At 32.9% G+C, this 27,048-nt stretch overlaps 1 protein-coding gene across 3 annotated transcripts in view; it reads left to right on the top strand.

The window, feature by feature from the left end:
• LOC118184871 (deoxyribodipyrimidine photo-lyase-like) overlaps window positions 1-27,048 on the top strand; it is a 93,890-nt gene that overhangs the window by 30,102 nt on the left and 36,740 nt on the right. For all 3 annotated transcript variants that reach the window (XM_085822263.1, XM_085822264.1, XM_085822265.1), the window contains 3 exons: window positions 9,542-9,724; window positions 10,258-10,416; window positions 21,598-21,796. In XM_085822263.1, coding sequence (XP_085678389.1) covers window positions 9,542-9,724; window positions 10,258-10,416; window positions 21,598-21,796 — 541 coding nt within the window. The remainder of the gene's footprint in view (window positions 1-9,541; window positions 9,725-10,257; window positions 10,417-21,597; window positions 21,797-27,048) is intronic.

The raw sequence follows: 27,048 nt of genomic DNA, 5'->3' as shown, positions 1-27,048 counted from the left end.
TTCCCATTTTCAGTGATTATAAGTTTGACCTGCTAAGATATGGAAAACAAAATATATGCTGTTAACTTCAGCCAGTGACCAAATAATAGAGTACTTTCCCCCAAACCTGATGCTTCACAGGCAGGTATGGATAATCAGAGAGTACCAAAAAAGCATTAGAACAATAAAAAATAAAGAGTAATTTAATATGGGAAGTTAAAGTCATGAAATTTTGAACTAAATAATAATTTTTAATTGTATAAAAACATTGTGCATTATATTTTTTTGGAGTAACCTCAAATTTTATAGTCCTGTTGAAATTTGAGTTCAATTTGGGAAGAGTTCCTAGTTTTTGAAAACAAATGATGATAACGATTCTTCAGAAAAGGTTTTTCAACCTTTTCTCTTAAAATTTCAAAAATAAAAATATGATAAGAAATTTTCTTTTCAAATTGAGCACCATTTATTTTAATAGGTAAAAATATCAAGTATTGCTGCTGATTTCTGATTTCCATGTACCATGTAACTGTCTATGAGTATTTCCGAAATGGATAAAAAAGGGGTTATTAATATTATTTAAAACTTGAAACTGAATCATTATAAAATGTAAGGAAATAATTCTTTTAATTCTTATCGAAATTTTTTTTGATAATTCGCATTCTAAAAATTCTACTTTACTACTGCCTCGCTACATGCCTTTTAATAGTCTGTTTCCCGGTAAAAACAGTTCTTGCTTGAATAGTTTTATAAATATATTTGTCAAAAGAATGTCGGTGTATATTTACTGTCAGATCATAAGATCATTATGTATTTAGATTATATCTATAATCATTATAAATTTAGGTATATTTAATAACCAGATTTGTTCATAGTAATATTCATAGGAGTTATAAATGAATAAATCCTTCATTTAACAATACATTTTAAATAACTTAAATAGTTACATATGTAATTAAAAGCAAATGCTTGTTTTTTGAAGAATATGCATAAATACTCATATATATTTAATATTTTTCATTTTCGGCATGTACAAATCATTATTTTCTGTGCATTCACTATATTTTTTTCAAATAAAGGAATTTACAATAATTTAGCATATCTCAGAAGCTTTACATAAAAAATATGTATGTGTAAATATGAATTGAATGAAAGTTGTATGCATTATTTTTAATATGTACTCAGACAGTCAATTTTCCTGTAAAAGTTCTCCAAGAAGACATCTGACTTGGGCAGATTCTCATGCCTTCTTTACCAAATTAAAAAAACTTAATATGGCCTATGTGTCTAGTTACAAATATTTTAACATACATCTTTTTATACTTTTATTTAACCATCAATTTGCAGACCGTATTATATAAAAAGTGTTATAATTTAATTCTATGTATGAAAAATATAAGTGATTTTTAATGGAAATGTTACTATCAAAAAGTAGTTTTTAAATATTAGATTATATTGCAATTAAGTTATCTTCATTTCATTTTAGTATTCTATATTTTCATAATTAACACGGATCTACAGTGGATGGACAAAAATATGGAAACACCTTGTGAAATGCATGTTTGAAAAGAAAGATTGATTTTAATGAAATATGCAGGTGGCGCTGGTGTTTTTGACTACTGACGCCACCTATACAACTTCGTAAATGTGCTAAACAGTTCAGTTGTTGTCGGAATACTGTTATGTGAGGTTGTCATTGCATTATGTCAGAGTTAACAGACTTCGAACGTGGGCAAACTGTTGGAGCACGTATGGTAGGTGCTTCCGTAAGCAAGGTAGCCGAGGTGTTTAGTGTTTCAAGAGGTACTGTATCGAAGATTTATTCCGCATATTTGAAAAGCGGAAAAACATCATCTGCTAAATCACAGCGCGGACGAAAGTGTGTCCTGAGTGATCGTGACAGACGATCATTAAGGGCAATTGTGACGAAAAATAAGAAGACCACAGCTGCAAAAGTTACTGCTGAAATGAATGTTGTGTTACCGAACCCTGTGAGTACCAAAACAATTAGAAGGGAGCTTCATAAACAGGGAATTGCTGGCCGTGCTGCAATTGAGAAGCCACTCATCAGTGATGCTAATGCCCGTAACAGGAAAAGGTGGTGTTTAAGTCATAAAGCCTGGACTATAGAGCAGTGGAAGTGAGTAATATGGTCTGATGAGTCTTCTTTCACATTGTTTCCCACTTCTGGCCGAGTTTACGTCTGGAGAACGCCATCTCAAGCCTATAATACAGACTGCTTGTTGCCAAGAGTGAAACATGGCGGGGGTTCTGTTATGGTTTGGGCAGCCATATCGTGGTTCTCTGCTAGCCCCATGATAACTATGTCAGGGCACATGACTGCTAAGACTTATGTGAACATTTTGGCCGATCAAGTTCATCCCATGGTACAAACTTTGTTTCCCGATGGTGATGGTGTCTTCCAAGATGACAAAGACCCTGTTCACACAGCTCACATTGTCCAGGACTGGTTTTCTGAGCACGAGGATGAGTTGTCTCATCTCCTCTGGCCACTACAGTCACCAGACCTGAATATTATCGAACCTTTGTGGTCTACATTGGAACGGAAAGTGCGTTCTCATTATCCACCGCCAACATCGTTATCTGAACTTGCCCCCGTTTTGCAGGAAGAATGGTATAATATTTCCTTGGCAAACATACAGGAACTGTATTTATCCATTCCAAGAAGACTGCAAGCTGTTTTGGATGCCAACGGGTTTCCTACACCGTATTAAGCAAAGAAACATGTTTTTTTAAAGGTGTTTCCATATTTTTGTCCAACCCCTGTATCATATAATAAAAGTGAAATTAAATCTGTGCTTACCTGTGAAATGTTACACCTGAAATCTGTTTTCTTATTTGTGCATCCATAAGCACAGCAACTTCCTATGCTGAATGCTCTTGAGTACACAGTATCAGTATTTTATTCCTTAGGTGTTATTGGTGTTTGAGGTGGTTGGTTTTGTTATTGGTGTTTTCCTTAGGTGTTATTGGTATTTTTAATCCAGGAGAGAGTAAATGCAAAATCCAACATTTCAGCACTTTTTAATTATAATACTTAGAGCAAAATTAGCAAATATTGTAGTATGCTCCAGCAAGCCATTCTTTGGCTATGAATGAGACCTGCAGCCAATTAGGAAACAACCATGGACCTTGAATTTTGGGGAAGAAGAGACTTGGGGAAACATTTAAGGATCTGGAATCAATAAGAGGGCCACTCATCATAGGACCTCCTATAATGGAACACACAAAGTTTTTCACCTCTGTGGATCACCCTATTTTCAAATTTTAATAAGTTGTCGTAGTGATGTATGTTCACATGATCACATCACCTTAACCGCATGTGGCACTTCTGCTGAAATGGTAAATGTTTTTGTATACAATTTTACACAAATGTATGGTTACAAATGATAGAAAAGTTAACTTATTAGCATACCTGTCTATATATTTATTAATTTTAACAAAGACTTTAGGATTTTGAGCTAATTTCATTTTTCAGTGAAGATATATAAACTCAGGGATAATTTTTCAATTAAACCCTAAGTGAGTTTCAAATGAGCAACTATTATACCTCTCCTCTTGAAACTGTTTGTAATTTTATGTTAAAAATAATCACTTATGGTATCTCAATAATTTTTTTTTCAATTTATTTTTTAAGAAAATAGAGTTATAGGGTATTATTTTCAAGTGTAACTAATTATAACTGTACATTATTTTTCTGTTAAAAAAAGCTAAAAATAGCAATTTGTGTCCACAATGTTGAATGCAGTGCATATTAGAGTATTATGTAAAGGACAAAAAGTGTATTTTTTTATTTAAAACATTTTGATATTTGGATCATAAAATTAAAATAGCAAGTACACTATGAAGGAAATCGAAAGAATTATACAAATTTTTATTCCTATGCCAGATAGTTGTTAGGGAATTGAGCTTTAGAGTGCAGTACATCTTTGTGATATTTTGATATTTTAAAGATACCTTAAGGTATTTCTTATTCTTTGCATATAACACAAACATTTTTCTAAACCATATATTTTGTAGTGTAGTAGCTTAGAATTTTATAAAACTAATTCATAATCAAAATTGCTGTTGCAAGTTATCAAAAGGTAAGCAAGGTATAGAAATACCATTCTGCTACACTATCTGGCAACCCCCCCCCTAAAGAAGTGGTAGGTGGTGTAATTTGATCCTTAACCAAAAGCTGTAAAAGTGTTGGTAATGGTATATCAGGTCATATTTATGCATTTGTGAGACAATGAGCGAGTCAAAGGAGCTTAGTGATTTTGATTGTAGCATTATAGTGGGATGCTACCTTTGTGGGAAACCAGTTTGTGAAATTTCGGACATTCTGCAGAAGCAATATCCACTGTAAGTGATATAATTATGAAATATCGAGGCAGTAAAACTGCAGAAAAATGAAGTAGCAGGCCGAAAAAATTAGTGAACTCAGCTGCAGAACTCTGAAAAGGGTAGTGAAACAAAATTGCAAGTCCTAATTGGTTGAAATTACTCAGGAGTTCCAAAGTTTATCAGACGTTAGTGCTAGTAGGGGGACTGTTCATTGAGAGTTAAAATCTGGGATTCCATGATCCTGCAGCTACTCAAAGCTGAACATCACTCCCCAGAATGCAAAGTTTCGATTAGGATGGTGCAAAGCTTACCATCAGTGGACTGTGGACATGTGAAAAAGTGTTCTTCAGAGTAATGAATCTTCTTTTACAATCTGGCAGTCCGACAGATGCATCTGGGTTTGACAGCTGCCCGGCAAGCATTTCTTAAATGACTGCATTATGCCGACTGTGAAGTTTGATAGTAGCAGCATCATGGTGTGGGAATGTTTTTCATGGTTTGGCCTGGGTTCCTTAGTTCCTGTGGTTGGAAACAGGAACTCTGAGATGTATGTGGCCATTCTGGATGATGCTGCTCTCCCATCTCTATGGCAATATTTTGACGAAGGCCCATTTCTCTTCTAGCAGGATAACTGTTAGATTCACACATTGAGACTTGCACAATCATGGTTTGACAAAATGGGCACTCAAAAACTGGACTGGTCTTCTCAGAGCCTCGATCTAAATCCCATAGAACATCTTTATGACAAATTAGAACACAGATTATTTAGCCAGCCAAATCAACCATCCTTAATTCTAGCATTCCCTTCAGCTGTGATGGGACGCCTGGAAGTCAATTCCTATGGTCACCTATCAAAAACTGGTGTAAGGTCTCCTCAGATGTGTGCAGGCTTTGTCGATGCAAAAGGGAGGACTAACATCATATTAATATATGCCTCAGGACTCTTCAAGTCCATAACCATATATTTCCATCCCCAACCATATATATATATCCCAACCTATGAACAAAGAAGACCCACGAACTGCACGACTTTCCTTTTCCCCCACTCTTTCTAAGAACCTGAATTCCCAAGAAGATAGGTGCTACAAAAAAGTTATTTATCCTTATTAAATGGGATATTTGATTAAGACTACAAGCCTCTATTTTTATTTATGAGATATTGTAAAAATTGTGCATACAAAAATATTAAATTAAAATCTGGTATGTGCTAAACTAAAACTGAATTTCTTTTACACCCGTATTATAGTTTTATAATGTTTAAAAGAATTATGAGCCAAATCCTGTTTATTCTCCACAAGAATTCAAAAATTTCCAAGTTGAATGTTTAGTTTTCTTGTCTGGGTAAATATTAACAAAACAATGTAGATAGTAGAATGGTTTAACTTTCAAATTTATCATTTTAGGTAAATAGCTGTAATTTAATTAAAAAAATTCTCATTATTAAAACTAAAAAATTGGGTGTGTTAAGCAGCTCTAAATTCATAGCAATATTATTTTAATATAAATCTTATTAAGCTTTCCATTTTTAATTATTGAAGGTATTTTAAACTTATTTAACTTTCTTACAAATTTAAACATTTATCCTGTTTTCCAGTTACTCTAACTGTATTTTATTTTGTTACTTTGATATAAATTTCATTTATAATGCACATTTAATTACTAATAGATGATAATTATGAGCATCTGCAGCATTTTCATAATTAATAAAAAAATTTCAAACTCTGTTATATCTTGGGATTTTAACTTCCTCTTCATCCATTCCTTACAATGTTATATTATATTCAAGTTTTCATGTGTCTAGAATTTGTATATTGTTGTATTGTATTTGTGCCAATTTATATTTAAATGATTATTTTCATAAACTCCTCCATCATAACTTAGGTTAACAAGAGATATTTCTAACACCTTGGTACTGATTAAACTTCAATAGGCAGCTTATTTTCCAATCTAGTTTTAGGCGTAATTGTTTGTAAAATTAATGGTTGGAAATTAAAAAAGATGGGGGTTAAATCATGCTAGTAAAATTCCTGATTGTTGTAATTTATAATACAATGAGTTTATGTAATTTATCACATATATAATTTTTTAAAAATTTTCCAGCAGTATTGGAATTTACAGCAGATACTCGTAGTGCTATACATTTAAATTATAATTATTTAAATTGCCATTTCCTTCTTCACTGATGATTTTATCTTATATTCCTAATATTTCATAATGGCATACGAATGATTTAACTCATTTACCAAACATGTAAATCTATAATTCAGCATACTTTTGTGTCTACGAGTACTGTAGCTTCTATTTTCTTTAATATGTTATTCAATACATAGCATCTGATCAGCCTAATTTTTAAGAGGTCTTATGACCAGGCGGTATGTTTAATATGTAAAAACATTTGTTTATGAAGGAAAAATATTTAAAAAATTTATTCTTTAAAAATACAGTCAAAAGTCGTTAATTCGGACACCCATAATCCGGACCTCAAAGCTACAATCTTTCTGCGCATGCGTCGCGTTTACACATGCGCACAGGCGTTTACGAGTGAGCGTAAGACCTTTACGGCTGTGAAAATGCATGTGCGCATGCGCGTTTAATGTGTAACGGACGGTATAAGCTAAGCTAAAATTATCTAATTCAGTTAATGTTGCAGATTGCGTTGTTCCTTAATCTTCGAATTGGATCCGGCTTATTATTTTTTGCAGACTGTTAGAGCAATTTTATAAAAGTAAGCTTGAACTTTCGATTATGTCAAATAGAATTTCCGATATATATTTACTAATATGTAAAGGATCTACAAAGCGAAAGTATGTTTTGAAGTCCATTAAACAAAAAGTGGAATTGCTGCAAAAAATGGATAAAGGCATATTCTTTGTTTATCTAACCATTCCGAAATCTGTTTATCAATTTTAGCTGCTCTGCGGCGAGGGGGAATGCTGCGGTGCGCAATGAATTGGAAGTTGATCTGTCAGCACTATCCTTATCTTCAGGGCAGATGTTTATATTTTATTTGGCTTATATTTTTTACTAAATGTAGTATTTCATCTCGATGTACTCCGTCTTTGATATGATTTAAATAAAATTCTTCATCATTATAATTCGCTTCTGATAGCAAAGAAAGTGACGCAGAGGTTATTGAAAACGAAAAAATTTCGATTGACAAATTAGTCGGTATTCTCGACACAGCAATTATAGGACTTGAACAGCGGAACTTTGTAACTGAACAAGAAATTGTGTCTGTTTATAGAATTAAAGAGAAAGTATTATCACATAAAAAACGAAGCAACTTAAACAATTTACATTGAAAGAAATGTTTAATAAAGTAAAATAAATATTAAGCTTTTTTTTGTAAATTTTGATACTTTTTAGATCATAATTGTTCTTTCTTTCATATCGGTTTGGTTCATATTTTTTATTTTATAATTTCTGCATGCCATCTTACCAGATTTAAACTGATGATCTATAATTCGGAAAAATCAATAATCCGGAATCGCCGAAGTCCCGACGAGTCCGGATTAACGACTTTTGACTGTACTACAAAGTTTTATCCATTGGTAATTTTCTCCTTTACCTTAGTGAATCTCTTTGCAAATCTGTTTAATAAGAAAATAAGCTGGATGTCTATGATTGATACCTTGGTGAAAGTTGTATGTAAATTTTTCCAGAAACATATACTTTATACATATATCAGTAAATTTTGGATTATTTCTCCATCTAATTTGCGTAGTATGTTTAGTCTGGAATTTTCGTGAAAGTAATAAGTACTGTCCTTTAACATGTTTATTCCAGAACTGTATTTTAGTACTGAATAACCATTTGCATGCCAGTTAACTATCCTAAATCTTGCAGTTTAGTTCAGACACCATGACTATTATTATCAAAGAGAGATGCTAAATCAATAATAGCATTAATACATGTAATTTACAAGAAATATAATTCATACGCTTTATAATTAAATAATTATAACAATATTCGCTGTAGCATTGTAATGAATGAAATGTGTTTCCAATGCTAATATGTGTGTTTACTAATACCTACCATTTATTGTTTCTGCTAGCTCTTGCATGTATCACTATTAGTCAAGTAATTAGCCTGCTTATTCTTTACATTTTCTTGTCATATGTAATTCTATTTTTCTTTTTCTGTAGTTGCTTTTGGCTTTGAACAGTAAAACTAGATGGTAACCCTCAGTTTTTTTAAAGGGAGAGGCTTCTTCTGAATGAGATTGTTAAATTCACCAGCAGGCAAAAGTGAAAACTTTGATTCATGCAGTTAGGAGAGGGCAGATGGGGGGGGGCTGATTCTTGCAGTTGGGTTATACCGATTTTCCTGATAATTAATTTTCGCTCTAGCACACATTATAAAATGCATCCCAAACATTACATTAACCGGTAAATTTCTCACCACACACAAATTAAGAAGTTTACACACACAAGAGTTTAGATAGAGCTGGCAAAACTCTGTCAAGCTATGTGAGGGCTAGAAGCTCTCTCTCTGAAAGATTCAAAACTTTTAGCTCAATTACACTTAAAGCTAATTTGCGTTCTGGTGAAGAACATGTGACAAAGAAGTTAAAGTAAAGATCAAAATTATAACAACTTGTCAATAAACATAAGAACCTTACGTAGTAACTTTTTTCTATCAAAATTTAAAATTGCTCTTATACTTTAAAAAAATGTTTTTAATTGCTCTAGCTTTTTTTTTAAATTTTAAATGTAACAACCTTCCCCCCCCCCATGATCTGAAATTTGTATAACTTCAGGTAACAAATGGATGGGTGTTCCTTTGGATTTTTGGTTTTCTGTCCCATTATAACTTTACTTGATAATCTTAATTTTTTTTTCATTCATTTCAGCACTTTTATTGAATGAAATTAAAATATAAATTGAAAAATTGTTGCTTAATAGAAGATATTTTCCTTTTAATAAATATTAATAAATATATGCAAATTAATAAATATATGGGAAATTTTAATAAGTATATGCAATGGAAGCATTAATTATGCAAGTTCGTTCATTTACATTTTCTGTATTAAAGTATTTTGAGTGATCTGATTTATCTTAGCACTTAATTTCAATTATATTTTTGAACCTTTTAATTTTGAGTATTTGTATTCCTGTTTTCTTTATTCCTTGAATGTTATTATAATTACATTTTAAATATATAAAAATTAGTAAGTTTTTGTGTTTGCAAAATAACATTAAATTTCCTCTTTTAGGAATGTGAGTCATTGAATATTCATTTTCACTTACTTTTTGGTGAAGCCAAAGATGTGTTACCAAACTTTGTAAAGAGCAACAAAGTTGGAACTATTGTTACAGATTTTTCACCCTTAAGAGTACCAAGAAAATGGCTTTTAGATATTTCAAAAAAGTTGCCATCTGATGTACCATTGTTGCAAGTAAAATATTTTTTATATGTTTAACATTTATTATTAAAATATTTTCTATTTTTCTGTAAAATATTTTTCATATATTCAAGATATTTATGATATTGTTGTCAGTATTAAATGATGTAGCCATTAAAATATTCTTATTAAAAATTATTCAAGTGGATTTTTTTTAAATAAAAGGAGGTACTGAAGATTGTTTTTTTAATTTTTATAAAACAGAACTCTATTTATTAACAATTATTGGAATTTTTGATGTTTTTTGATATTACAGTAAACGGTAGAACTGCCATGGTAATAACTTTGGTAGAACTGTCATGTTTTTCACGTACTTTCAAGAATATATATGACAGTAGTCAACCTATATGTGCACGTACCAGATGCATGTGTGAGTGTTATAAAATTTTGTAGAAATGCGAAGTCAAAAATTGCAAGCGGAATATTAAAATGAGGGTGAAAGCTGGTTTGAAGGTAGCCAGTTTTTTTAGTTTCTTATAAAATGCTTGCATTATATTGTATTTATTAAAATTTTCATATTTTAATAGGTTGATGCTCATAATTTAGTTCCATGTTGGATAGCTTCTGATAAGCAAGAATATGGAGCCAGGACAATCAGGAAAAAAATTCATGACAAACTTAAAGAATTCCTTACAGGATTTCCCCCAGTATTAAAACAAAAGGTTACTGCAAAATGCATGTACGAGGTAAGATTAACACAATTTATTAATACAGTACAAAGTCTTAAATCCGGACCTTGTTAGGACTTCGTTGATACTGGATTTGGGAATATACCATATTTTACATCATCAATCTAAATCTAGTAAGATGAAATGTAAAAATCATAAAATTAAGAATTTGAAATAGATGCATTAATGAACTTAAGGGAATATATATGTACACTGCTCGACATTGAAAATGCAACACCAAGAAGGAGTGGTCAGAAAATGATGAAATTTGGAAAAAAGACAGGGACAGCAAGCAGCAGTAAGTGATCTTTATTTCAAAATGATAGTCAGAAACCAGAGCGGAAACGGCGTCAGCTCAGTAGGATGTAGGACCATCGTGGACAGCAATGCATGAAGAAACACGTCTAGGCATAGAGTTAATAAGAGTGCGGATGGTACAGAAAGAGGCGCAGCCCCCCATCCACCTAATCGATTTGATTTTATGACTTTTCCAGGGGGGCGCCAAGTTAAAAACCACATAATAAAATACGCCCATTAGGATATAACCTTAATGGACCTTAACGGCACAATAATAATTAAAATAAATACAATAGTTAGAAACTAACCAAACAAAAGGACAAAACACAAGACACAGAACATGCTCTATCATAAAATCACTAAACACATGTTAAATCAAAATTCCGACATTAACACGATTATTATTAATAAAATTCATTAATTCCCTAGCAAATTCAAATTCAGTGTTTTTTCCAGTAAATGTATTAATATGTCCAAACTTTTGTCTTACATCATAAGTTAAATCACATTCATTTACAAAATGTTTAACTGAACCCGTAACTCCACAATTATAACATAACTCATTTTCTTGTAGACCGAATCTCTTTAGGTACTCTGGGAAGCGTCCATGTCCTGTGATAATTTGATTAAGATCCAGGCAGCATGAAATACATGTATTATATGTAGGGATCAAACTATAACTGTAATCCTTTTTTCTATCAGACTCATTCCAATCCTTTTTCCACATATCAATATAAAATTGTTTTATTTTATTTACAAGAATTCTTCTAGATGGTTGGACAATGGAACACTCCCCGGATTCGCCCATAACTGCCTCCTTGGCCAACACATCGGCCCTTTCGTTACCCAAAATCCCAACATGGGACTTAACCCATTTAAATTTCACAACATGAATTTTGGTGGTTTCTTCATAGAGACATTTAATATCAACAACTAATGAGTTTTTACATTCGTAATTTTTTAAGGCCTGGAGACCAGACAGACAATCACTATAAATTGATATTTTATAATGTATAAATAAGTTATCCCTTATCCATCTCAAAGCATAAAAAATAGCTGTCAATTCTGCCTGGAACACTGAATTAAAATTTTCCAATTTAATTTTATCATTGTAAATTTCAGTACCATAGTAATATACAACATAAGAAAAACCTATCTTACCATCGATTCCAGAACCATCTGTAAAAATGTCAATTTCACCAAATTCAACAAAATGAAATTCATAATCAATAATAACTCTTTTAGCAGGGTGTATACAATAAGGATCCAAGTATCCATTTATGTATTTAAAAAGCAGTACAACAAGCAAAAAATTCCTCATAATGAATAAAATCAATCTTATTAGTAGATAATAAAAATTTATCGTAATAATACCTATAAAATATAGAAAGAGGCGGTGTGCCGGCCAAGATGCAGAGAATTTCAGATGGAGTAGTTTTGAAACACCTAGTCAGTGACAGAAGCCAGGGCCGCTGAATTGTTATTAACTTATTCCTTATTCTTTGGAGTTCCGCCACCCTAGAGCCCCAACTACCTATTCCATACATTATTATAGGTATGATAACAGCATTATAAATCATTCTGAGTATATTTCTTTTAGTAATCAATACTTTTTTTGGAAAATTTCTTTTATAAAATAATAAAATTGCATCAGATTTCTTCTGAATTTCTTTAAAATGAAGTTCAAAATTTAATTTATCATCTATAATTACACCCAAATATTTCATGTGATCTACTCTTTTCAACAGGGTACCATAAAATCTTAGCCTGGGTGGTCTAGTATTTTTGCCGGCCCTAGGGAAAAACATATATGAAGTCTTTCGCAAATTAAAAATCAACTTCTCATCCTCGGCCCAGTTCTTTAGAATATCACTCACCAGTTGAAAACGCTGTTCTAATTTTTCTAAAGATACATCATATATTACATATAAAATATCGTCTGCATAGCAGATCACATTTACGTATTCAGGAAGAGAAACATTTAATAACTTAAAAATAACGGCGCTCCAGAGCAGCGGAGCACTAGGCGAGCCCTGAGGGCATCCTTTATACACATTTTTAAAAATTTTAAAATCAGCATCATACGAAAATACAACTTTTCTGTTATTAAAATAATTACACAAAATTGCAAAAATATTTTTAGGTATTTTAAAATTCTCAAGGGTGGAAAGCAATGAATTCCATATAACAGAATCAAAAGCCTTTGAAACGTCGAAAGAAACAATTATCACATGAAAATCTTTCTTCTTTTGAACTATAGTGTTTGTTAAATCATAAAGTGCATCATTTGTTGACCTTCCCGAAACAAAAGCGAACTGTATATTTGAAATAAAATTATTCTCCAAGAAAAAATGATATAACCTATTGGTAAGCAATTTGTCCAGAACTTTTCCAAAGAATTTCAATAAACAAATAGGTCTAACTGCCTGGTCACCCTTTGGAATGAATATTACTCTTGAGATCTTCCACACTCCTGGAAAAATCGACAAACTGAAACATTTATTATAAAGTAGAACGAAAAATTTCTCAAAATTTTTAAATAAACATTTAACTATAACAGCATGTATACAGTCAATTCCAGGAGCACTTTTATTTCTCAATTTTCCCACAACATAACAAATCTCATCTATAGAAAATAAAACATCATCAGCACCACAGTTTGGAGATGTTAAAAGTTCATCTTTAACAATACCATCCTCAGGATTTCCACAATCAAAGTTTTCCATAAAATAATCCCTAATAACATCAGAAAATTCATCAGTACTCTGCTCATCTTTCCTTATAATCATTTGGGAAGGTCTAGATTTACGTGTTGCCGATCGAAAGTAGCAATCATAGTAGTCTTTATTATCCAAAAAATGCTTCATCTTATATTCATATTTTGTCTTTTTAATCTTTTTTCGATAGAGAGCCATTTCCTTTTTATATAATATTTTTCTTTCTCTTCGAGTGTCTTCATCAATTTGTCTAACTTGATAATGTTTTCTTAAAGCCCTTATTCTTGCGAAATTCTGAATATTTTATATACAGCCCTGTCGCAGTATTGTAATCTTGATATTTATTTGTTTTGTTATAATGAGTCGACTGAAAAATGATGTTGAGAAAGAATTTACAGGTGTTGATAGTGAAATATTGGATGGTTCTGATATAACGAAAGAAAAGATGGATTGTGATAATGAAAAATTAAATGATGATGAGAAATTGGGAAGCGTCCTTTCTGCTGTTAGGGCCCTCTATGAATTTGTTGATAAATTAAAAGTTAGAAGGGTCTCACGTGAGATTACTGAAGGATTGGCAGGGGGAATCGACAAAGTTGTTGAATTACTTGTTGCACAGAATTTAAGAAGTATTGAAGATAATTTTATACATTTGAAAACGGATGTTTTATTGGACATTAAACGGGGCATCGATGAGATTAAAAGTACTCTTCGGGAAAATCGACATAAACAAGAGAATAAAAAGAATAGATTTATGGATAATAAGAATTGGAAAGAAAATGAATTAGTTGTTAGACCAGCGATGCCTGGAATTGATGTCTATGATGAATTAATTGTGAATGTAAAACCTGATGATATGGATGCACAGATTATGAGTTCTTTTGTTAAAAGAAACGGTGATTTAGTTATGAGATTTAAAGAGAGTAAACAAGTTGATATGGTTCAAAATGTTATTGATTCTAAAGAAAATTTAAAAGATAAGTTGTATACACAGAAAAAAAGATTTATACAGCCAAAACTTATTGTATATAATGTGTGCAACTATGTAGAAGATGATGAAATTGTTGATAAAATGAGGAGTGAGTGTGGTTGTTCTGGCGACTGTGTGCGTCCATTATTTAGGATAAAATGTAAAGAATCAAGTGAAGTTACTCATAGAGTTTTTCGTGTGGATCCCCAGTGTCAATCCTCAATTTTAGAGGATAACAGAGTTCGTGTTGGATGGAAGGCCTATGTAGCAAAACTTTATCTTAGGCCAAAGAGATGTTTACGTTGCTTCAAATTTGGACACACCACTAAACATTGTAAAAATGATGTTACTTGTATCAAGTGTTCAGAATCTCATGTAGTTAGAAATTGTATTAAAGAAAAGGAAATATGTGCTAACTGTAAGGATTCGAATTTGAAATATGGTACTCGTTTTGATGTGAATCATCATGTTTTGGCAAAGGATTGTGAACTTTATAAGTGTGAGATTAAATTTATTTCTGAACATTTGCGTATATTGGAATAGTATTGTTTTGGATTTTAATTAATTATAACTGCGATTGGGCTGTTTTTTTTCAGTGCTTGTCATTATTTTAACTGCTTTATCTGTTTTTATGGCATGTAATTTTATATTTGTAATTGTTTTATTTTTTATTATTCCCTTGGATATGAAAATATTAAATATTAATCTGAATCACTGTGCGGTGGCAGCTTGCCAGTTGGCCGCGGTTGAAAATATTTTAGATAAAAATTTTGATTTGATTACAGTGCAAGAGCCTTATTTTATAAATGATAAGATGCCATATTTAAATAAAGGGTGGAGAGCGGTATATGATGAAAAAGGCAGATCAGCCATTATTGTCACAAATGATGAAAGTGAATTTATTGTCGATTGTAAAATGAATGAAATTATAGCCATTTCTTTAAGGATGGATCAATTTGTTTTAGGAATTGTGTCCGTTTATTTCTCCCCTGCAGTAAATTTACATTTACATTTAACAAGGTTGGAACAGGTTTTGGAAATGTATAAGTATTTTATTATTATTGGTGATTTTAATTCCAAAAGTTTTAACTGGGGGGCAAGAATAGTTGATAATCGGGGATCTTTAACTATGGATTTTATAATACAGAATGATTTGATTTTATTTAATCAAATGGACTCTTTACCAACTTTTGTATCTGCTGTCGGGGAGGGTTGGACAGATTTAATCCTAGGTTCTTCCTCATTATCGACATTTAATACCGAACTGAAGATTTATAAAGAGGAAAGTTTAAGCGATCACCGGTATGTCTCTTTTGAAATCTGTGATGTCCAGCCAATATATTATAAAAATATTGTGTTCACAAAGAATATTTATAGACTGAATAAATTTTGCAGAAAACTAAAACCAAATATAGATCAGATGAGAAAAAGATTGGATGGAATTTATGATCCTATTATCCTTGATGAATTTGTTGAGGAATTTGAAAACTTAATAGTAAAGAATGCTAAGAAACATCTAATTTTACGTAAAAGGAAAGTAGAGATGACATATTGGTGGAACGCTGATTTACAGAGATGTAAACGAAGAGTGCGGATGGTGTCCTGAGGGATGGCTTTCCATTCCCTTTCAACCATTTGCCACAGTTCGTCTTCTGAACGAGGCAGGGGCAGAGTCTGCAAATGCCGTCCAATCACATCCCACACATGTTTGATTGTTGACAGGTTAGGAGAGTACGGTGACCAGGGAAGCATCTGTATACCTTGCGGAGCATGTTGGCAGATGCGAGCACTGTGTGGTCGGGCATTATTCTGCTGAAAAATAGCATTAGGCAGCCCCTGAAGGTAGGGGATTGCCACCAGCCACAGTACATTATCCAAGTATCGTTGGGGCGTCATAGTGACCGGAATATGAACTAGAGGTGACCTGAAATCGTAGGCAATAACGCCCGAAACCATTATGCCACGCTGTTGTGCGGTGGGGCGTTCCATAGTTACTGCCAGATTAGATCTGTCTCCACGTTGACGCCACACATGTATGCAGCGGATATGTCACTGGATAAACAGAAGCGTAACTCATCTGAGAACATGACGTTTTGCCATTCTATCTTCCACATTGCTCCATTCCGGCACCATTCTAAACGTTGGTGTCTATGCTGTGGAGTCAATAGTAGTCTTCTTAACAGATGCCATGAGTGCAGGTCACGTTCAACCAATACACAGTAAATGGTTCTGGTCGACATGGGAACATCCAGGGTATCTTGCACATGCTGCAGAATTGCGGTACAAGTGACTTGCGGGACTGCCACAGCTTGTCGGCGAATGCGTCAATCCACATGTGCTGACATCACTCTAGCTGCACCTGCACCCCTCCTTCTTCCCACATTTCCTCGTTCCAACCATGTTCGCCATAGCCGATGCACCGTGCTTGCATCCATGTGGATATCAGCTGAGATTTGACGTAAGGACCAACCAGCCCTTCTCAGTCCGTTCACCATACCCCTCGTAAAATCGTGTATCTGCTGGAAGTGACTTCGCTGACAGCAGCCTGTTATTTTCTCCTATTACATGCATCCTCCGGGACAAAAACCAACTTTCTTCGATAATTTGTCTGGCAGAAATAACGATACGAATATTGCCCATTCTGCACGTTCCTTCCCTTATATCTTACTTCACGTGCGTTTGAAAGCTATGCATTTCACATCATTCGTATAAGTCAGTGACGTGCATCTACTCTAAAATTTGCATACATTTCTGACCATTCCTTCTTGGTGTTGCATTTTCAATGTCGAGCAGTGTATATATGCACTGAAGTGACAAAAGTCATGGGATACCTCCTAATATGATGTCGGTCCTCCTTTTGCCCGGCGAAGTGCAGCAACTCGACGTGGCATTGACTCAACAAGTCATTGGAAGTCCCTTGCAGGAATATTGAGCCATGCTGCCTCTATAGACGTCCATAATTGTGAAAGTATTGACGGTGCAGGGTTTTGGGCACGAACTGACCTCTCGATGATGTCCCATAAATGTTCGATGAGATTCATGTTGGGCGATCTAGGTGGCCAGATCATTCGCTGGAATTGTCCAGAATGTTCTTCTAACCAATCACGAACAATTGTAGCCCGGTGACCTGCCGTATTGTCATCCATAAAAATCCCATCGTTGTTTGAGTACGTGAAGTCCATGAATGGCTGTAAGTGATCTCCAAGTAGCTGAAAGTATCCATTTCCAGTCAACGATCGGTTCAGTTGCACCAGAGGACCGAATCCATGCCATGTAAAAACAGCCCAGACCATTATGGAACCACCACCAGCTTGAACAGTGCCTTGTTGACAACTTGGATCCATGGCTTCTAGGGGTCTGCGCCACACTCGAACCCAACCATCAGCTCTTACCAACTGAAATCGTGACTCATCTGACCAACCCACGGTTTTCCATTCGTTTAAGGACCAACCAATATGCTCACGAGCCCATGAGAGTCGCTGCAGGCGATGTCGTGCTGTCAGTAAAGGCACTCGAGTCGGTCTTCTGCTGGCATAGCCCAAGGAAGACAAATTTCGCCGCACTGTCCTATCGGACACGTCCCTCGTACGTCCCACATTGATTTCTGCGGTTATTTAATGCAGTGTTGCTTGTCTGTGAACATTGACAACTCTACGCAGACGTCGCTGGTCTCGGTCGTTAAGTGCAGGTGGTCGGCCACTGCGCTGTCCATGGTGGGATGTTATGCCTGAAGTTAGATACTCTCAGCACACTCTTGACACTGTGAATCTCGGAATGTTAGATTCCCTAACGATATCTGAAATGGAATGACCCATGCGTCTAGTTCCAACTACCATTCCGCGTTCAAAGTCTGTTAATTCTCGTCGTGCGGCCATAATCACGTCAAAGCCTCTTAACATGAATAACTTGAACACAAATGAAAGCCCTGCCAAAGCACTTCGCATTTGTACATTTTCTATGCGATACTACTGCCATCTGTATATTTGCATATTGCTATCCCATGACTTTTGTCACTTCAGTGTATAAAGCTCGTTATTTATTTGTTTGCTGTATTAAACATTTTTTTTCAATGTAAATTGTTTAAGCTGCTTCATTTTTAGGGCCATTATTTTCTCTTATATTTTATAGATGGACATAATATCTTTAATGCAAAGTTCAATTCCTGTAATTACCGTGTCAAGAATTTCTGTTAAATTGCCATTTGAATCAACGTCTACTGCATGAGTTATTTCTTAAGCTGCTATGAGTTGATAATCATGTGGTGATAAAGCAAACAATAATAAATGATTTGCAAGTTTGGCATAAGCCTTATATAGGGTGTAGCAGTGTTCATAGTAGGATATTAAAAACACACCATAAGGCAGTAACTGCAATTTATTTATTACCTCTTTTTGCACCTAATGGTTCTGTGAGACTAAAGGTGCATCCAAGAGATAATAAGAGGTTTTGTTAACAATAACAACATTTATTTACAAGAAAATATACAAAAATTTCAATCAATTAGAGATATATTATTAGGCATCTCTGCCTTCCACGTCTTACACCTTTAGTATCCTGCCTGCCACTGACTATTAGGACGAACCCAGCATCCTCTAGTCAGAATGACTCTGGAAATACGTAATACCTCTTATGTCAATTAATAGTTAAAGGTATGCCATTTACTAATGTGTAAGTCATTGTCCATTTCATGGATTACTTTTATCAAATGATGCCCACTCTGCACAACACATTCATCTAGGCAGCGTTGGAAGCTTGTCATAACTCGGCGATATGTATTCCCTGGGACGTTGCTGATGGCAGTTCGGATGTGATCCTTCAACTCAGGAATGGTGGTACAACATGTTCAGAAAACTTCTTACTTTAGGTGTCCCCAAAGTCTGCACAAGAAAGATCAGGTGAGCGAGGCGACCAGGAAATGTCACCAAAACAGGAAATTACTGTACCTGGAAATGTCTGTCGCAATGGTTCGTCCATCTGGAACTTTTCCATAACGTCCGAAGTTGAAATGTTGCTGAAATAGATGCTGGGTAGCAATAACAGAGTAGTTATTCTTGAAATAACTTCAACAGCAAAGGCACGATGCTGTGCACTTCACCGATCCATATCACTGTCACACTCGAAATGGCAGCTCATCAGTACACGAATGCGACACGAGCTGGCACGCATTCATGCAGTACGTCATTATACTACGCAAGTCAAATTATGCTATGAACGTTGACCGACCCTATATATTCAGTAGGTGGGAAGTTAGTGATAAACTTTGATAGAATGGTATGGCTTCAGATGAGTGCCAAGAAATAAGGTGGCTACAAAGCTAAATTATTGTTTGTAAAGACTTATGCTAATAAAGATTGTGTTTCTACAGTAGGGAAGTGTTTTATTTAGTGCTGAAGTGAAATTGAGAATCTTCACATGTTTTACTATAAAAAATGTCTCTTATGTATGTATGAAGCATTAAGCATATTAAGCAATCATTCTCTGTTTTTGCAAAAAATAATCTAGAAAACAAAATGCTAGTGGTTCGGAGGTCTGGCTATTAGATCATTACTGGTACTGGATGTCTGGATTTCAGACGCTGTGGTGTATAATAGTATTTAAACAACTTTAAAAATATGTTGGAATTATTGAAAACAGCAGATCACTGGCAGCACATCAAAATTATAAATTTTCAAATTCTTTTTGGAAGGGAGAGAAAAATGGATTTTTAAACCGGCTATTTTGTGAAAAGTTGAGGTGTAATTTTTAAATACCCTGAAGGAAACCCTTTTGAGTTGTTTATTGTTTCCAGTTGCATATTTGCCAAGTTAGTAAAATAGGAAGCATTGCCACTTTACTTGAAAGAAATATTTCTGCACTAGCAAGCATTCTAGTGAAAAAAATGTGGAGTTACATTTTGAATAATTAAGCTTTTCCTCTAAATAAGTTTGCATGAATTCAAGTGTCATTAATTCATGATAGAATAGTCCATTTGTCATGATTGCTTTAAGTATTTGGTTTTAAGTATATGATTTAATGTTTGTGTTTTTAATTCCTGAGAGACTGATTTTTTAAACCAGAAAGAAGGCTATTCAAAGTTAGCTTAAAATTGTTTTAGGCATTTAACTAGAATCCGCATATGAAGTTTTTAGTGCAAAGTTTAAAAATATAAAAATCATAAACTTTTAAAAAATTGGCTAAATTCATTTTTTTTTTCAATTATATAAATTCCTTTTTTTTAAGTGATTAATTTTTTACATCTTAAAATGTTTTTTAAACTTTTTGAAATTTTAATGATGAATTAAGATATTAGCCTGTAATCTGAGCATAATTTAATTTTTTTTTTTTGCATTATAAATTTGGCACCCGGATAGATACGATGGTTAGTAGATACTGCTTCCATGCCAAAAAACTGAGATTCAAATACCTAGCAAGGCATGGATGTTTGTAAGTGGCTTTTATCAAACAGAGATGTCTTTATTTAATTACTCTCTTGGGATATTGATAGGAGTAAAATAATAGATATCAGTTTTCAGCCTGTGTCATACTCTTAGTCAAAATTACAATAGAGTTAGGTGACATCATATTGTTACCCTTGATGTTTAAAATGGCAATACAACTTTGATTGCCTAATGATAGGTGCAAATTTACTCACCTTAAAGTATGAATTTTGTTTGTATGATTAGTACTAAAATTCAGAATAAGTATGAGCAACAAATATAGCAAAGTAATTTTTTTGAAGAACTTTGCAAAATGTACAATTTTCTGTTTTTGCATAGTGTAAGTGAAAAATGTAACAAACTTTGGAAGTGCATGTGGGAAATGTTAAAATATTGATTGGCACAGTTGAAGGGAGAAATTTTTTTAACATTATATTAAGCTTACTGTTTGTATACTTGAAATTTATTTAAAATCTTAAAAATTCACCTCATTTATTAAGATTACATATGCTATTTGAAACATGACACACACTGTAGAATTCTGAAATGATAATCATATCATTTTTATAAAATGATCCTGTTGTTTGCTGAAAAACATTCTATATAATTCTGGTTTTATAGTAGGTCTAAATTTTGAAATGTTTAAAGCACTATTTTTTGCTTTTGTGCATAATTCTTATACTAAAATGAGTATTTCTTAAATGAAATATATTTTTCAGTGTGATTTATTTCATTTTTTTATTTTTTGAATGTCTTTTATGTACATGAACTTATATATTTTTTTTAATGTTCTTCTTAGCCCACTGATTGGAAAAACATTGAAAAGCATTTAGATGTGGACATGAATGTAGGGGATGTAGCTTGGGCCCAGCCAGGAACTAAAGGAGGCTTGCTAAAATTATATGAATTTGTTAAAATTCGATTAAAGTATTTTAATGATTCACGCAATGATCCTACGAAAGACAGTTTGAGTAATCTTTCTCCGTGGTTTCATTTTGGTAATTATAACTTTGTTTAATCTTTTTTATTAATTTCATTTGAAATAAATTTTGATTTGAAGAAGCGTGATGCTGTATAGCTAATATTTTTGGCAAAAATGCCATTAAATATATTAATCTAAATGCATGCTATCAGTACGTTTCTTTATTAATCACTAATTGAATTTCTCATATTATTATGGAAAAATTTGATAGATTTCAAACTGTGTACTGCTAGCTTATCGTCAGAGCAACAAGTATGTAAAATTACAAACAATTCCATTTCTGGTAATTCTATTCCAGTTATGTTACTTTTTGAACAGGTAATGGTCATCAGAATACCTTAAATCGAAGCTAATCTAAAACTCAATGCTGATATTTTTATTTAATTACTCTCCCTAATATTTTTTCCCTGCAAGTTAATTTTACTCCAGGCAGTGTCTGCTTATGTTCCTGTATGATCCCATTGTTTTTTACAACAGTCGTGATCTCCACCTTGAAGGTTTACTGTTCTTTGTAGGGTGCTACTTTTATTCAGCCTTTAAATGGCGTGAGTAACTGTCGAAGAAACCTTACAATCCATATAGAGCTCTTTTAATCTGTGGAAAAAGTTTCAAGGATTATATTTTTGGTTGGAGTGAATCTTCAGCCCTTTACTTAGTTAGGAGACTTAGCTCAATTTCATGTGGAACTTCTTAAAAATTAATTTCCTATCCCCAAGCCAGTTAGGCATTTTTTGCAATTGCTTCACATATTTTGGAACCATTCACAAAATATGCTTAATGAATACGTTTCCCACATGAAACTCTATAGATTGTGCATGCTGAAATATTTCAAGTCGTGGAAAGAATCACTGGTTTGACAACGATTTCAATTTTAGTGAAAATGTTTAATTCCAATTTTATCACATATTATTCCAGATAGAGATCTTCCACCTTAATCATCAAATCTTCGTATCAATAGCAATGCATCAAGCAATGAGACATCAACTGATCACAAAAATCTCTCTTCTCCAAACTTTCTGTCAAAATTGGCATACTGATATTGGTGAAATCTTTTTAGCTTGTGGTATTTTCTCATATTTTTGGATTTCTTGTTTGATGACCTTTCTTTCTACCTCAAACTAGGTTAGAGGCACTAGGTTAGAGACACAGGTAAATATTGCACTACCTTGCTGCCCGATATATCTAAAATTTTCACCACTGTGTACTATCGCTCTGTAGCTGCACCACATGCCCTGGTTCTGTTGCCAGCATTATACTTCTTGTAATCTGTTCATATTTTTTGGATTCGTAATTTTTTATCATCATGTGCTTCTGATATGTCCTTCATGGAAGCTTAGTAGCCAAACAAAAAGCTGTACAGTAATCTACTGCTTGATCACTATACACTATAAATTTCAGGCAATAATGTGAAATTTTGCTCCCACAAACATTTATTTTGAAATCTGATCTTTTATTTTCTGAAATGTCCTCTGCTTACAGATTCCATTTGAGATTTATTTTCTGTACACAGTTTAGGTAACCCCATGGAAAGTTCTACTATGTAACCATTAGGCTGATATAATTTATTTTAAACTTTCTTCTGAGTTATTTTACATAAATCAAAATGAGACGCTAAGTCATTTCACTACCTTTATGGGTCCAGCAGTTAGAATATGGTGAACCCGTTCACCTATTTGCTAAAAGCTTAGGAACTAAACTATTGTGCAGATGTCTGTGTAACATTAGTTTTGATTGCCATGTATTTGAAAACAGCTCAAAATTAAACAGCTCGGTTGAAGATTTCAGCTGGTAGAAGGATGGAATGTGTGCTCGATGAAGCGTTTATATAGCCCAGGATGAATTACTAGATTTATTAGCAATAGGTTATGCATATCCCGAATTATCATAGCGAATCAAATAGTGTTTTTGAAAATTTTCAGTGATCTGCATGAACTCCATTATCTATGACCAAAATTATAGGGACGATTCAAGACATAGTTTTGGGAATTTTCAGGGATGTGCAGTGTATTGATTATTAAAAATTTCTGGAAGATTACGTTGGCTGTCACATTGAAATACTGTATCAGTCAGGGCCTTCATGAGAGATACTGATTAAAATACCACTGAAATTGCAATCATATTCTTTTTTTGGGGGAATTCTTCAATACTGGGCATCAGTAAAAATAGTTATTCCAAAGTTTTTGAAAAAAATGTTAAACGATTTCTTAGGTTAGGATACAAAGATTCGAATGGTCTCAGTCCTTATGTTAATTGTGTGGAGAAACAAAATTATTTTTGAAGCCAATAGCCTAAACAAGTTAATTGCTTATTTTTAAATAAATATTCTTTATCGAATAACAGTTTCTTTGTAGTGTGCATTGATGTGTATCATTTAATTTAACCTTCCTAAGACATAGACTCATGTCTGACATTAGACATAGACTCATGACATTTAGAAATGAGACATTTCTAAAAGACTTGAGTTAAAAAACCCTCATATTTCTTTTAAGTAATGATTTGTAATTTACTCAAATAACATTATTTATGTAATTGTACACCAATGAATATGCATTCGATTCATTTTACTTCTACTAATAAAAGTACATTTTACTACTATTATACTAGTTATAAAATTCTTGTCTAAAACATAAAATCATGTCTATGAGTTTTAAATAATTTGTACCTTTTTTAAAATTATTTATTAAATTGGGGCTGATAAATTAAAAAAAAAAAAAAAAAAAAAAAACAATGAATGGACTGTGTATGCTGCAATTTCTACAAATGCCATCATAAAACAGGAACAGGTAAATTCTTGAAATATAAATTCAATTATCTTAAAAAAATCTCTTATCTGAAAAGTCTCATTGCTGACAGTTAAGAGTGATTGTGCTACATATAAAACCTCAATGTGTTCATGATAATCACATCAAATGATCGGTTTTGATATTTGACATACGAGTTATTCTGTTTGTTGGAATTATATATATATAATTTGTCAAATATATTATATATTATATATATGTAATGATTTTAAAATGCGTAGATAAAAGCAGTGGAACCCTCAACAGCTTTCGATATTGCGTAGATGGCTGAAGATGGCAGAGTGGAAAGCATGATGACGCAATTTAGCACAACGTATTTTGAAAAATCACAATCTTTATTTTTTTTTTTTTTACGTATATCAAATCATCCTTTTTTCATTCAAGATGTTTCCTAATTATATTTGAATACAGAAGTTGCATTTTGAAGTATGACGTCGTTTTAAGCAAATAAGCGGCAGCAGTAGCATAGATGAAAATCATCTTGCCGGCAAGAAAGCTTATGAGGAAATGTTATAGTACTTTCAGAGGAAGAAGGTTGGGAGTGGGAAAGTTTCAGTTCAGAGTTTTGGTTTACAATTAATTTGTTTGGACAAGAGGCATCTGCATTAAAACGTTACCTAAGATAGAAAAATCTGGAACCTGTGAGAAGAGATGAATTTAGTGGCAGATTACCAAATTTAGAATGTTAATTTTGAGGCCACCAATTATTTTTTTGAAACAGCTATCATATTTTGTTATATCTTACACATATATATATATATAATTTATTGAATGATTAATCGAATGGTGGGCACTTGCCTTATCAGCATTGGCCAAGGCTGGAAGGGGTGGCCATTTTATTGTAGAGGCACCTAATAGGCGGCCAATATTACTTTCTATGAGGGGAGGGACAGATAATTTACATCCATGCCTTGTCTGGGATTCAAACCCGGGCCCTTTGGCATCGCGGTCGGCTTCCCTAGCCACCCCTTTGGGTCTTACTACTTCCCTAGCCTTACTGTCTGGGCGGCTTGTTGGAATTATGAATTACAGGACAGATAAAAGAAGTTCGCAAAATTTTTCTCAAGTTGATTGAAATTAGAATTAACAAATTGTGAAGTGAGAGAAAATCTCCTTTCACTTAACATAGATTTATATATATATTTTTTAAGCTTTTGTTTTATTGATAGTCTTTCTGTTACTGTTTTGTTTTAGATATGTTGAATTTTTTTATACTTTATTTTCAGTTTGACATATGAGTTATTCTAATTGAATTTTTATTATGAATGGTTGAACAGATTAAAAAATTTGCAAAATATTTCTCAAGTTGATTGACATTAGAATTGACAGATTGTGAAGAAAGGAACTATGCTGTCACTTATCATAGATTTATATTTTAAGTTTCTAAATTTTTTGTTTCACTGATAGTTCTATTTTCTTATTGATTTGTTCTAGATATTTTGAAAGTTAATATTTTCTTTTCTTTTTATTTAAGGAGCTGATATTTTTCTTTCAGTAATATGGATGACATGACTGCAAGCTTTATCTAAACCTTACATATGAATTTGTGCAATCATTTTGTTTTGAGAGTTTTTTAAATTTCATACAGATGCAATAATTATTATTTTTATATCTTATTGCTTTATTTTAAAGTATTATCCATAAGAAGCAGATTTAAACAATTAAACTGTGCTGCCATAGAATATAAATTTTAGGTGTCTGCCGAAAACATCGCGGAGAAAACAACGCAAGGTGAAAACATTGTGGGAGGAAATAGAGCAAAGAGAAAACATCACAGTTCTAAAACATCATGATACAAAGTATCGTGGTCGAAAATAAAGCGGTTCAAAAACTTCGCAGTTTAAAAACATCGTTGTTGAAAATATCATGGTAAAAAATAAAGTACTTACAAATCATCACATGACAATAACATCGCACACAAGCGTTTTTCAGGTTTTAATGCTGTAAATGCATATTTGCATAATGATTTGTGAGCGCAAGAAGGAAAATGGGATATTTTTACTTCTGTGTTTCATATTTTTGAATGAACTTATAAATTTTTGTTGAAAAAGTAAGAAGGAAACTTAAGTATTTAAAAATTGAAAATGAGTAGAAAATTAATACAACTTAAAGCACTTAATAGAATTTTAAATTGACACAGTTAATTAACAAAGGTCATAAATAAACTAATCTTTTTTTATAAAGTTTTACTGATAAATTTTTTATGAAAAGTACAGTCTAAATATGTTTAGAAAAAAGGAAGATAAATAACTGCCTGAGGTTACCTCTATAAAAATTGCTTACTTAATTATCAAATTATTTTCTTTCACGTTTGTTAATCTGATATTGTTTTAGTGAAAATCATATCTTGTTATGTTTCCCTTACTGACATATTATGCCCCATACTGACATATTATGCCTCATACTGACATATTATATTCCGTACTGACTTTCGTCACAACTAAGAAATTGACACCCAAATAAATGA

This window comes from Stegodyphus dumicola, chromosome 8 (genome assembly GCF_044657685.1).
Source record: "Stegodyphus dumicola isolate Sdum_Otavi_A_Nest chromosome 8, ASM4465768v1".
Taxonomy (NCBI): domain Eukaryota; kingdom Metazoa; phylum Arthropoda; class Arachnida; order Araneae; family Eresidae; genus Stegodyphus; species Stegodyphus dumicola.
The sequence above is the reverse complement of the archived record's forward strand: the minus strand, read 5'-3'. Positions and strand labels throughout refer to the sequence as shown.